The sequence below is a fragment of the Aethalodelphis obliquidens genome, unplaced genomic scaffold, assembly GCF_003676395.1.
Source record: "Aethalodelphis obliquidens isolate GAN/ISIS:26980383/991018 unplaced genomic scaffold, ASM367639v1 scaffold42, whole genome shotgun sequence".
NCBI lineage: Eukaryota > Metazoa > Chordata > Mammalia > Artiodactyla > Delphinidae > Aethalodelphis > Aethalodelphis obliquidens.
In genome coordinates, this window is record NW_020837986.1 from 14,424,573 (window position 1) to 14,436,686 (window position 12,114).

Consider the following 12,114-nt stretch of genomic DNA (forward strand, 5'->3'; position numbering starts at 1 on the left):
CCTTCTCAGGCCTCAGTTTCCCCAGCGGTACAACAGGCAGGAGGACCCGGGGGGACAGAGTGGCCTGGATGATCTCAACGTTCCTTTCAGCCTCCATGGCCTCTTCTAGGATGGGCTGGTGGTTCCTCCAGGGGTGACAGCCCCACCTGATGCAGGACATGGGTGTACCGTGGGCTCAGGACGCAGGGCCCAGGGAACCGCGAGAGGGAGGGTGCTGAGGGAGCACTGATGAGTGCAGCAGGCAGCTCCCAGGAGGGTGACTGCGACACAGGAGGGCACGGGCTGGTTGACCAGCCAGAGGCCCCGTCGTGGCTCCTCTGTGGCCAGCTGGGGCAGCAGGAAGCCCTGAGACTCTTCCAGGGGGTTCCCAGGGGAGCTGGTGGCTGAGGGCTGTGGAAATGCCTCCAGGGATTGGCCAGAGCTGGAGGCACCCACAGCTCCGGGTTCTGGGGTCTCCCCTGGAGCAGAAGCGGGTCTCTCAGGACTCAGTAAGCCTGCCTGGGCTGTGGCCTGGGCCCTGCCCTTTGAAACACCTCTGCAAAGGGGTCAGGGAGGGTCCGGGAAAAGCCTAGAAAAAGATGTTTGCTTTCTTTAAGGAGGAGACAGAGAGCGAGGGGGTGAGGGACGGAGCGCACAGGAGCTGGTGTCTGTCTTAGTGTGTGTGTGTCGGGGGGCGGCCGGTGGGGGACGCAGTGAAGAACAGAAGAAAAACAGGAGGAAAGAAAAAGATAAAAGGAAAGAGAGAAAGAAGAGAAAGGAGGGGAGGGAGAAGGGGAAAACAGAAGGGTTAGAAATGCAGGAAATAAAAGAGAAAAAAGAGAGGAGAGGTGGGTGAGAAAGAGAAGAGAGAAGGAAGAGGAAGCAGCGGCAAGACAGCGAGGAGCGCGCGAGAGAAAGCTTGGAGCTGCCGGCGGTCTGGCTGCGGGGGGCGTGCCTAGGCGGGCGCTGGGCGGGGCCTCCCTTCCCCGCTGCCGTCCAGCTTCCGGTCCTTGCGCGGGCGCCGATCTTTCCCGCTCTTCTTCTGGTTGGGGTTACTTTCTGCAACGAGAGCGCGGGACGTTGTTGCTGAGGCCATCCTGACAGACGAGGGTGCCCCCCACTCCCCGCAGCAGGCTCGGAATGACATGGGGGTGCTGACCTGACAATCACTCCTTTTTGGAGTTGGGACGGCAGCATCACTTACCCCAAACCAGACACTCCCCTCAGTTCCTCGGCGGGGGGTGGGGAGGGCGCTGACCTGCTGAGCACCACCCATGCTGGGCATCTGCCCCGCCAGGCCTGGAGGTCCACTGTTGGGACCCCAGTTGGGACTTAGGGTGGCCTCGAGGGGGCGCCCATGGCACTCCCACGTGCACTCACTGTGAGACTTACAGGGCTCTTCCCTGGAGACTCAACACCTTTCACCTGGGTCCCGGCACCAACCTTCCCGCTCAGCTTGGGCCCAGCTCTGCCCTCAAAACGACAACAGTAACGTCAGCACTTAGCTGATGCTCCCACTGAGTATGTCACCCTCACAACAGCTGGGAAGCAGGCACAGGCCCACTGCCCCATCTGATGCCGTCACCGGGGTCTGTGCCTCACCCAGTTCCCACTGGGGAGTGGATGCAAACCCCAGACCTGCCTCGGGATCCTGACCCCATTGTGCCCCACTCCCCATGCCCCGTGGAGCTGGGGTGAGTTTCTAACACAAACATCTTATCAAGTCCCATTTCTCAGGTGAGGTGACTGAGGCCCAGGTGGGGCCTCACTTAACTCAGTGGCACAGCCTGGGCTGGAGTTCTGGGCATCACTTTCAAGTGACTCCTCACTCACTTGGAGGAAAAGACCATGTTGTCTCCGTGGCCTCCCCGCACCCGCCCCAGCCCCCTTGCTCACACCGTCCTGGCCACTGGCAGGTTCATGCCACCTCCACACCTTTGCACTGGCTTTGCCCTCCGCCTGGAATGCTCTTGCCATTGTTTTTTTTCATTTTTATTATCAACAGGTGAGAAGACTGAGGCATGGCTGGGAGCAGGGCCAGCCCTAAATTTCTTTTTTAAAAGTGTCTCCACATCCAGGCCATTTTCACCCATCTTTGGCCCCATCCCCTTCTCCCACAGGAGCTGTGTGCCCCCTCGAACATGAAGGAACCGAGGCTCAGGGAACCACTTCCCAAGGTCACAGGGTCAGGCAGTTAGAGAGCAGGGAGTGGCAAGGGGAGGGCAATTTTATTACCTGAGTATCAGCTGTGTGCCCGCCTCCTCTGGAGTCAGGGCTCCTCCCTTCTCAGGGTCATCCCCTGAGACCTAGCTGCCCGCTTCTGGGGCCCCCTACACCCACTCCTGGGCCCTTCAGGGGCGCTGAAGCCAGGTGCCCCTCTAAGCTCCCGCTGACTGTGTCAGCCCTCAGGGGAGGCCAGCATCTGGGGGATGGGGTGGGGGGCTGCCTGAGGGGCCCTTGCCAGCTGTGAAGGTGGGAAATGGGGTGAGAGGCTTTGGGTCCCCACCTCTTCCCTAGGCCTGCCTACCCACCCACACCTGCCATCCACAAGTGTTGACTGAGCACCTACTATGTGCCAGGCCCTGTTCTAGGTGCTAGAGAGGGAGCTGGAAATAAAGCAAAGAGCTTGCTTTCACTGGAGGTCCCACTCTATCGAGGAAGACAGACATTAAACAAGCAAAGAATGTGCACGATCATTTCAGGAAGATTTAAGAGCTTGCGACGTGATATGATGGAAAGTGACTCTTGGTTGGGGGAAGCTCATGGAAGGCTCTCTGAGGAGGGACATTTGAGCAGATGCCACAGGGAGCCCACAGCAGGGCTGTTGTGAGGATCAAAGGCATCATATTTACAAAGCACTTAGCACAGCGCCGGCATGTGGTCAGCGCTTCGTGGATGTTCGCTGCTGTTGCTATTGTTGTTATTATTCTCATTGTTATTACCTGGGGGGACAGCTTTCCTGTCTCAATCCCTCCACAGCCAATCAGCCACTAGCTCTCAGATGCCATGAGAGATGTGGCCATAGTGCTACGGACACCTGTCCGTCTGTGTGGGTGCTTCCTCAGGTCTGGGGTCTCTTAGTTTCTCTGGTCCCATCTCAAACTCATCCTCTGTCCCCAGCTGCCCACTATGGCCCTGAGGTGCCTCCATGTCTGTTACCTGCACTCCCAACCCAGACACCACAAGCCCTTCTGAAACCAGGTGTGCCCCTGGGTTTAAGTCCTGACTCCACCCCGACCCAGTGAGCCCCAGGTCACCTAGCTCCAGGGCCCTCACCCTTACCATGGCTGTAGATTCTTCTTTGCACACAGACCTATGTTTGAATTCCAGGTCCACCTTTCCCTAGCTGTGTGACCCTTGAGCAAGTGGCTTAACCTCTCTGGGCCTTAATCTCCTCATCGGTAAAACTAGAATAACAATACCCACCTCATAGTGTCATTGTGCAGATTAAATGACTTAATGAATGTAGAGGATTATCACAGTGCCCTGTGCATAGTAGGTGCACAGTTAACATTAGCTAATGCCACATTATTACTACTCGCTGTTTACATCTTACCCACACACTCTGCGGCCTCTCTTCTATTTAAATCAGTGGTTCTTCATAGCCAGTGGGGTATTCTGGAACTCCGTGGTGATCTCGGTTGTTACAATGAAGGGGTTCCCTGGGCCATTCAGTGGAAGGGATGGGGGGGTGCTGCGTGGGACAGTCCCCCAGGAAGAAGACCCCATCCCAGCCAGTTCTCTAACGGCTGCTCCAGCCTCATGTAGGGAGCTCAGAGTTGAACTCTCTCTCCTGTGTGAATGCCAAGTGTTTGGGAACACTTGTCCATTACTGAATATTCTAGGGCTGCCAGCGTGGTGTCAATCGAGAAGTCAGACAGTTTTGTTGGACTTTACTAAGAGCTGGTCGCCATTTGGGAATTTGCATCTCTGATGGCAACACAGCCGTGCATGAGGCCCTGACCGTGGACGGCTACCACTTTCACTGTGATTTGACTTCGGTCAGTACTCTCTGGTGCCTGGGGCCCAAGCGCTGCCATTGAAATTTCTTTTATTTCTCTTTTATAGTTAAGCACTATACTGAATCTTTTAAAAAATGACCAGTGCCAGTGGGTCACATTATCCATGACTTTGTTTCAGAGTGTAAAGAGGGCGTCCCAAGTCCTTTGACAGGAGGTGTCAGTCTGAAAGGGTCGCAAACTCCCGCTGGAAAGGGCAAGCTTGATCTTCCCAAGGGGTCTGGGACTGACCCCAGTAGGAGGACACCAGAGGGGGCAAAGCTCAAGACACAGAAAGGTGTGGCTAGAGGGGGGCTTTCAGGCAGCCTTACAGGGACTCGTTGTGGGGGCTGTGTCCCAAGGCCACTCAGAGCCACCCTGGGCCCTGCCTGCTGCTGCCCCCCGTGCCCGGCCTGGTGCTCACCTCCCGGGCAGGGCCTCCGAATGGGACATTGCCTTGACTCAGATAGCACCTGGCAGGTGGCTGCCTCCTCCCGCCCGGCCCGGCCGGCCTCCCGCACGCGGGTCTCCAGGCCCCAGGCTGAGCCGCAGGTCTTCCCGTTGTGTGTGCAGGGGCTCCAGCTGCCCCACGGGCCCAGCTCACACTCCTCTGTGAGGTGGAGAGACAGACAGACAGATGGGGTCAGCCGGCAGTGAGTGTTCCTCAGCTCAAGGGCAGGGTCTGAGCGGTTCAGTTCCCTGAAGACACCATCTCCTCATGCAAAGGAGTCACAGGCTATTACAAGCAGCAGAGGGGGACGTTTAAACAGCTATTTGTAAGAGCCTGGGATGAGAGCTGTACTAGAGCAAGCACAGGCTGCTGCGGGCCAGACGCCTGAGGGACCCGTTGTGTGGCTTTAAAGGGGAAGGCTTCCCTGAGGAGGTGACAAAGGAGCTAAAGGGAGAGAGGACTTCTTCATCAGGTGGTGATGGAAGGAAGTGCATGAGGGGCAGCTGTGTACAGCCTGGGGGACTGGCCACGCTGTGTCAGGGACAAGGAAGCTACAGTGGGGGTGGAGTGAAGGTTCAAGGTCAGCTGGGAGGCCCTCGGGGCCAGGACCTGGATTTTGAACTTGATCGTGTGCCTTTGATCAGCTGTAGGAGGTGGGAGCTACACTGGGCTGTTGTGAGGAAAAATGAAGTCACGGACATGAAAGGTCTTAGTAGGGAGAAATTTTCAAAATATATGACCATATATAGTATTCTTTCACATTTGATTCTTTTAAGAGTCCCTGAAACGTAGGCACAGAATCGGGCAGCTATTAATACCCCATTTTTCAGATTAGGACACTGAGGTCTAGAGCAGGTGAGGGGCTTGCTAAGGGAACAGAGAAGGAGCTCACAAAACAGAACTGCAAGTGTTTAAGATCCAGTTGGGCCCAGACACCAGCTCTCCAAACCTTTGAATGATGGTCCTTCACAGATGCATTCATTTGGGAAGCAAAAACTGAGCACCTACTGTGTGCCACCTGCCGTGCTGGGTGCCGAGGTGCAGCAGGAACAAGACAGACCCTGCCGGTCTGTCTGCTGGTCTTGGGTCAGCCTCCCAGAGTTCACTGTCTAGAGCGGTCAGGCTGGAAGGCAGGGTGCTCTGACAGTGATGGGGAAAAACAGGCAGCTGTGGGAGACCAGAGGGTCCCAGCCTGGGTGACCTGGAAGGCTTCCTGGAGGAGGAGACTCCTGATCTGTGTCTTGAAGTAGGGCTGGGGAGGTCAGCCAGGCTCAGGGAGGGGCAGGAAGGAGAAGTGCTCCAGGTGAAAGGAATAACCCTAGCAAAATCCCCAGGATGACTCTGCCCTCATGGGGAAGTTGGAGCACGGACTCAAATGGGGAAGGAAAAAAATGATAGGGGTGGAGAGGTGGCAGATGGGGACCAGATTGCCCATAGCCTGGGGGCTCTACCTGAGGACAATGGGAGCCACTGAAGGGCCTTGAGCAGAAGAGAAGCCTGATCAGATTGTCATTTTGAAATAATCACTCTTGCTTCTGAAATGAGCCAGCTGGGCTAGAGGCAGTGAGACCAGAGGCAGGCAGGTAGGCAAGAGGCTGTGGCCAAGGTCCCAGCAATGGGCAGAGGGTGGGGAGAAAGGGAAGTGTGGGGATGGGGTGGGGAAAAGGGGGAAGGAGGGGTGGGGCAGGTTGGGGAGCTTTATTCTGCTTCATTTCCCCCAGAGTTCTTTTTACCACCTAACATCTGTATTTATTTTTGTGTGTCTTCCGTCTCCCCACTAAAATGTCACGTCTATAAGGGCAGAAGCTTTGTCTGTTTTGTTCACTGATGTGTCCCCAGCAACTTTGAAAGTGCCTGGAGCGTAGAAGATGCTCTAGTAAATATTTCCTGAGTGAAAGAACGAGATTGGATTGGATATAGGATGAGAGAGAAGAGCCCACAGTGATGCCCGGAGCTGGTTATTGACGGAGGAAGCCCAGAGGAAGCCCCAGGCTGGGGATGGGGAGGGAGGGAAGGAGGCATCCCTAGAGCAGGTGAGGATGTGAGTCTGCTGCCCGTGGAGAAATGCAGTTGAGGACAGTGAGTTAGGAGCCATCAGCTTTTGGAATGACCGTGAACATGTGCCCAGAGAGAATGTATAGGCAGAGATAGGTGATTTAGGTGAGAACACTGGAGAATACCCTTGTGTAAGGACAGATCACAGAGGAGGGGCTCACACAGGAGTCTGAAAAGGAGTGATGGGAAAACAGAACAGTAATGACAGCTAATATGATGTGTAATAATAATGACATGCATTGAGCATTTGCTGTGTTAGTTACTGTATTAAGTACTTTAAATTGTATTAATTTACCCCTTACGACAACCCTCCCCCATGAAGTAGGTTCTATGTTCTATTGTAATTTTTTTAACATTTGGAGAAACTGAGGGACAGAGAGCTTAACTGACTTGCTCAAGGTCACTGATGGTGAATTTTAGAGCTAGCATTTGAACCCAGGCCTTATTCCAAAATCAATGCTCTTCTTCTGTGCTCTGTGGCCTCTCTTGGCAATAATATTGATGTAGATGTTGGTAGTAATAGTAATCATAATGGTGCTTATGATGGGTCTAGTGTATTGAAGCGTTCATATGTGTATCTGACACGGTGTTGGGCTTCCCATCACCATGTGACAGTCTCCTATGATTTCTTCCAGGTCTCCTGACACCCCTCACCAGCCCCTGCTCCAGGGAGGGAGGGGACAGGGCAGGGTGGGGATGCCCCCACTCACCCTGGCACTCGCGTGTGCTCTGCTGGGCCGCGGTGCCCGGCGGGCAGGTGGGCAGACACTTTCCCTTGTACAGGTAAAACCGCCTCTTGCACTGGATGCAGAAGTCCTGGCTGAAGCAGCTCTCACATGTGGCCCCACATTCTGTAATACAGCAGGGCCACCCTTGGTGAGGGTGGCTGCCCAGGGAGGGGACCCTCTGGGACTGCCTGGGACTGGGGAGGGCCTCTGAGTAGCCCAAGCTCTGTAGCACTGGGGTCTGGATTCAGTGTGTCCTTTGAAGCCCAGACTTGTCCAGGGTCAAACTGAGCCGCATTCAAGAACTCTTGTTCTCATTTGAATTGAGGCTCAGTGGGGGCAGGTGACATGTCCAAGGTAACATGGTTATTTTGATTTCCTTTCTCATTTTAGCTGAGGCTCAGAGAGGGCAAGTAACTTGCCTAAAGTCACACAGTAAATCTGGACTGGGAGTGAGGACTCCCTACTCCATTTCCATCAAATCTCAGAGATGGTCATGATTTGTCCAGGTCACAGTGAAAATTAGAGTTAGGAGTTAGGGCTCCTTTTCCCATTGAGCTAGGCCCAGAGAGAGTGAGTAGCCTGCCAAAGGCCACAAAGCCAAACTAGGGTAGAAGTGAAGGTCCCCTGTCCCATTAGCGTTGAGCCCAGAGAGGGCACTGACTTGCTAAGGGCTTCACGGCCAGCCTGAAAGCCAGCAAGTATCTCAGAGTCTGGGCTCAGGCGTATACTACTTCCCCTGGGGCTGCGTTGGGCTGGAGGTAGGATGTGTGCCAGGGATGGTCAGGAGGACAGTGCTAGCACAGGACAAGGGAGGGGCCACGTACTTTTGCACCTGTTGACCTCCTGGCCGCGGACGCCGAAGTAGCCGGGGGGACAGTCATGCACACACTTGCCGTACTGGCGGATACCTTCCCGGCGGATGAACAGGAAGAGCCTCTGCTGGCAGGTGGAGCAGCCATTCTCCTCTGAGCAGATGACACAGCCTGTGCAGTTGCCCCCCAGACCAGTGCCCACTGCCAGCCAGACCAGGGTGGAGGGTGGGGAAAGGAAGAGAGAGATAGTCAAACCATATGCGTGAGCAGCTCAGACTGTCTCACTGGTATAGCAATTGAGCACCTGGCCACCCAGATGACTACATTTCCCATGCAACTAGATGTGGTCAGCGACCAAAATCTAGTGTGTTATAAGGTAAAGCAGTGTGTGCAACTTCTAGAGAGCTTAGAGGGCAGGGGCATACCCTTTGTCATCCCCTCATCCTTCCTGGTGGGTGGAATGTGAACACGATGGCTGGAGCATGAGCATCTATTTTGGATCATGAGACAGAGACCATGTGTTAAGGATACTGGAGAAATAAGATAAAAAGATCCTGGGTCCTCGAGGAAGGTAGAAGTGCTGCATCAGCCCTCTTCTGCCTGTGCAGACTGTTACATAGAGAAAAATCAGTATCTATTTTGTTCATACCACCGTTATTTGGAGTCCTCTGTCACTCACAGACAAACTTGATCTTCACTAACATAGTGTGTATGTTTGACTGGGTGTGGGGTGCACATGCCTGTGGAGGAGCCCCTCACCCTCCTGCTGCCTTTCTGAACAATACCCCATTCCTCACTGCCACCATTATCAAAGGCTCCCCAAATCATCAAGTATAGCAAGTGGAGGAAAGGAACTTTTTGTTGTTCCAGAATTGGCAACCAGGGCTCAAAACTGCGAAGAAAGAGGCGGAAAATACCCTGGAAAGAGAGCTTCTCCAAGGCTTATAGGGAGTCTCTGCTGTCTGACCACCACCTGATCAAGCTGACCCCCTAGAGAGGGGGACTCAGGGGACTTAGGAGCTGTCAGCCTGGGGAAGGGGGAACGCTGTGGCTTTCCCGCTGTTCCCAACCCCCAAACCAAGAGGGAGGAGAGGCAAGGGTACCCCTCACAGAGACGGATGCCTGCAAAAAGGGGTGACCAGCACCTCATGCCTTGGTTGGACATGAACCTGTGTGGCAGCCCTGCAGGTCTGCCCCGTCCAACATCTCTTTGAGCAGAGAAAAGAGACCAGGAGGGAGAAGGGCCAAGTTGGGAGGGGGAGGCAGCAGAAGAACCTGCACATCCTTCATGGCAAGCAAGGGGGTTCTCAGCAGCGAGGGCCCCCTAGGAGTAGCCAGGCTCAAGTGCCGCTGCTGCTGCCTCCCCAAGAAGGCTGGTTGCTGGCGGGTGCCCCAGCAAGAGGCAGCAGGGCAGACCATCGGGGGAGGATGGTATTTGGGGAGAGTCAGAAAGTGACCAGGTGTCATTAAGGGACAGAAGAGGACCAGGCAGCTTCTTAGACACAGTGATTAGGGAAACATGAAGCTGTTTCATGTGTGTTAATACTCCATCAAGGTCAGCCTGTTTAATAAACTACTTATACACTTTGGCCCACCCGAGCCCATGGCCACCTAGCAGGGGACATTCTTGACTCTCCAGCCTCACCCCCACCCCTTTCCTATTGGTGCCCCATCTTCCTTTCAGAGGAATTCCCTGTTGTGAGAGGCCCTGGAGAAGGGCAAATCCTGGTGCCTGTCCCCAGAAACAGAATCCATAGAGGCCTGGCCCTTCAAGTCGACAGTGAGTGGGCATTGACCAAAACCTGACCAATCAGATATGCCTGGTAGTAGGGCTGAAGCCCACAGAAGCGACTGTAATAGCAACGCAGATGGTGACAAAGCAAAACTCTTACTAACCACTGTCTCTTGGAAGAGCTTAGGGGTCACTCAGCACAACCCATGCCACATCACTGGGGACGCTGAAGCCAGAGGAGGTGCAGGCTTCCCCAAGGTCAGGTAGCCAAACAGCAAAGAAATTCCAATTAGAGCTACAGCACTATTTGTAGAGTGATATTTCAACATGCTGCAGAAAAAAGAACCCAACAAGGACCCTCCCCTGACCTCAGAGGTTGCGGGGTGTGTGTGTGTGTGTGTGTGTGTGTGTGTGTGTGTGTGTTTGCACTCTGTTTGGATTTGAGAAGATGTAGGCCAGAGCTGGTGGGCAATGCATGAGGGGTGAGTGTCCCGAGAATGGAGGCCACACAAGAGATTGTCTGTGCACCTGGATCCACCCCTAGGAGGGTCCATAAAGTCTCTTCTTTTCTAAAGCCATTTTGAGTAGGGTTTTCTGTCACGTGCAGCCAAAGACTCCTGACCACACAGAAGCAGAGAGAGAGAGAGAGAGAAAATAAATCAGATGCAGGGAGAGAAAAAAAGCAACCAGAAACTTCATGGGCCCTAGATGGTCGGACAGAGTTTCTGACCATCTTCCAAGCCCAGGTTCCAGTCCCCCAAGGCTTGGCTCACCCCATAGCTCCAAAGAAAGTCACTAGTTCACTTGAGCTAGCTCTCCTCCTGTCAAATTGCAATCAAAATGATGTATCTCGGGCTTCCCTGGTGGCGCAGTGGTTGAGAGTCCGCCTGCCGATGCAGGGGACACGGGTTCGTGACCCGGTCTGGGAAGATCCCGCATGCCGCGGAGCGGCTGGGCCCGTGAGCCATGGCCCCTGAGCCTGCGCGTCCGGAGCCTGTGCTCCGCAACGGGAGAGGTCACAACAGTGAGAGGCCGGCATACCGCCAAAAAAAAAAAAAAAAAAGATGTATCTCACCAGATAGGTGGAGCCCAACAGATCATGGTGGAGCAGCTCTGCTTCAAGGCCAAGGGACCTGAAGCACTGCCCGCCCAGCCTGACCATGGCACGCCAAGGGACCCTGGGATTGTAGGGAGCACAGTTTGAAAACCCCTGGCTCCTTCTACACCTCAACTGCATGCTGGCCTTCTTTGCTGCCCTCTAGCAGCTCTGATACACGTTTCTAAATGAAGTATTTGAGCTCTGATCTGCAAGTTCCCCGAGCTTTCTTGGGGCATCAGAGGGGAAGGCACCCCCTGTGATTTCCCTTAATCAGTATCTCCCATAATCAAGACCATCCTCCCCTGGTCAAAGTGTCAGTTGTACCAAAAAGGATGGCCTTGTGCTGCTCCAGCAGCTGGAGGGGCTTGGAATGACATCTGAGTCCTACTGTCCTTCCCCAAGCACCCAGGGGACAAGCTGAGACTTGGATGTCCATGTCATGGAGAATGACAGTGGGGTTGGCAATTTACAAAGGGATGCAGGCTTATAACAACTCTGTACGTGCATTAGCCCAAGGCTGAGTGATCCATCTATCCATTCATTCAACAGTTACTGAGCCCCTGCTTTCTGTGAGGTCCAGTGCTGGGGGCTCGATGGTTATGAAATGTGGCAGCAGCTGTGTGATCACGGGCAAAGTACTTTTAACTCTCTGGGCCTCAGTTAGTCTAGCTGTAAAAGGGGGGATAATGCTTAACTTGCAGTGCTGTTGTGATGAAAGGAGATGGTACATGGAAAACTCTTAGCTTAAGGCCTGGCAGCAGACTTCTGATAGATTGGATATCTTGTTATTATATTGTTTTCTGCCCTCAAATACCTAAGGACATGTAGTATGGTCCAGGTGCCCAGGTTCAAATCCTGGCTCCACCACCCGCTGACTGACCTTGGATAAGTACCTTCATCAATGTGGGCCTCAGTTTCTCCACCTGAAAAACTGTGGCAACAACCCCTACTCCCACACATTTTGTTATGAGGTGTGTGCAAGCAGGAAGTACCTGGCATGTCGTAGGTCCTTCTCCATAAATATAAATTCCTTTCCTGTTCCCTCACTGACACGATACATGGTGGGATTGTCAGCCCACATTTGGACCCTCCTCCCCTTTCACTGGTGAGAAAACGGAGGCCAGAGGCATTGGTGGAGGACAGCCACCAACCACCAGCTCCAGGGAGATGGTCTTTCATCCTCAGGATGGTGAAGGGCTCAGGGAAGAGACAGAGGAGGCAGATTTGGTCTTGGGTGAAGGGCAGGTTTTTCTTTCTGTT

At 54.0% G+C, this 12,114-nt stretch overlaps 1 protein-coding gene across 1 annotated transcript in view; it reads right to left on the bottom strand.

Moving 5' to 3' along the window:
• Positions 1–934: 934 nt before the first annotated feature.
• RSPO4 (R-spondin 4) overlaps positions 935–12,114 on the bottom strand; it is a 38,974-nt gene continuing 27,794 nt past the window's right edge. The window contains exons 2-5 of the mRNA XM_027078060.1: positions 8,036–8,224; positions 7,194–7,334; positions 4,402–4,587; positions 935–1,038 (exon numbers count right to left, since the gene is read on the bottom strand). Of these exons, the coding sequence (XP_026933861.1) occupies positions 935–1,038; positions 4,402–4,587; positions 7,194–7,334; positions 8,036–8,224 (620 nt within the window). The remainder of the gene's footprint in view (positions 1,039–4,401; positions 4,588–7,193; positions 7,335–8,035; positions 8,225–12,114) is intronic.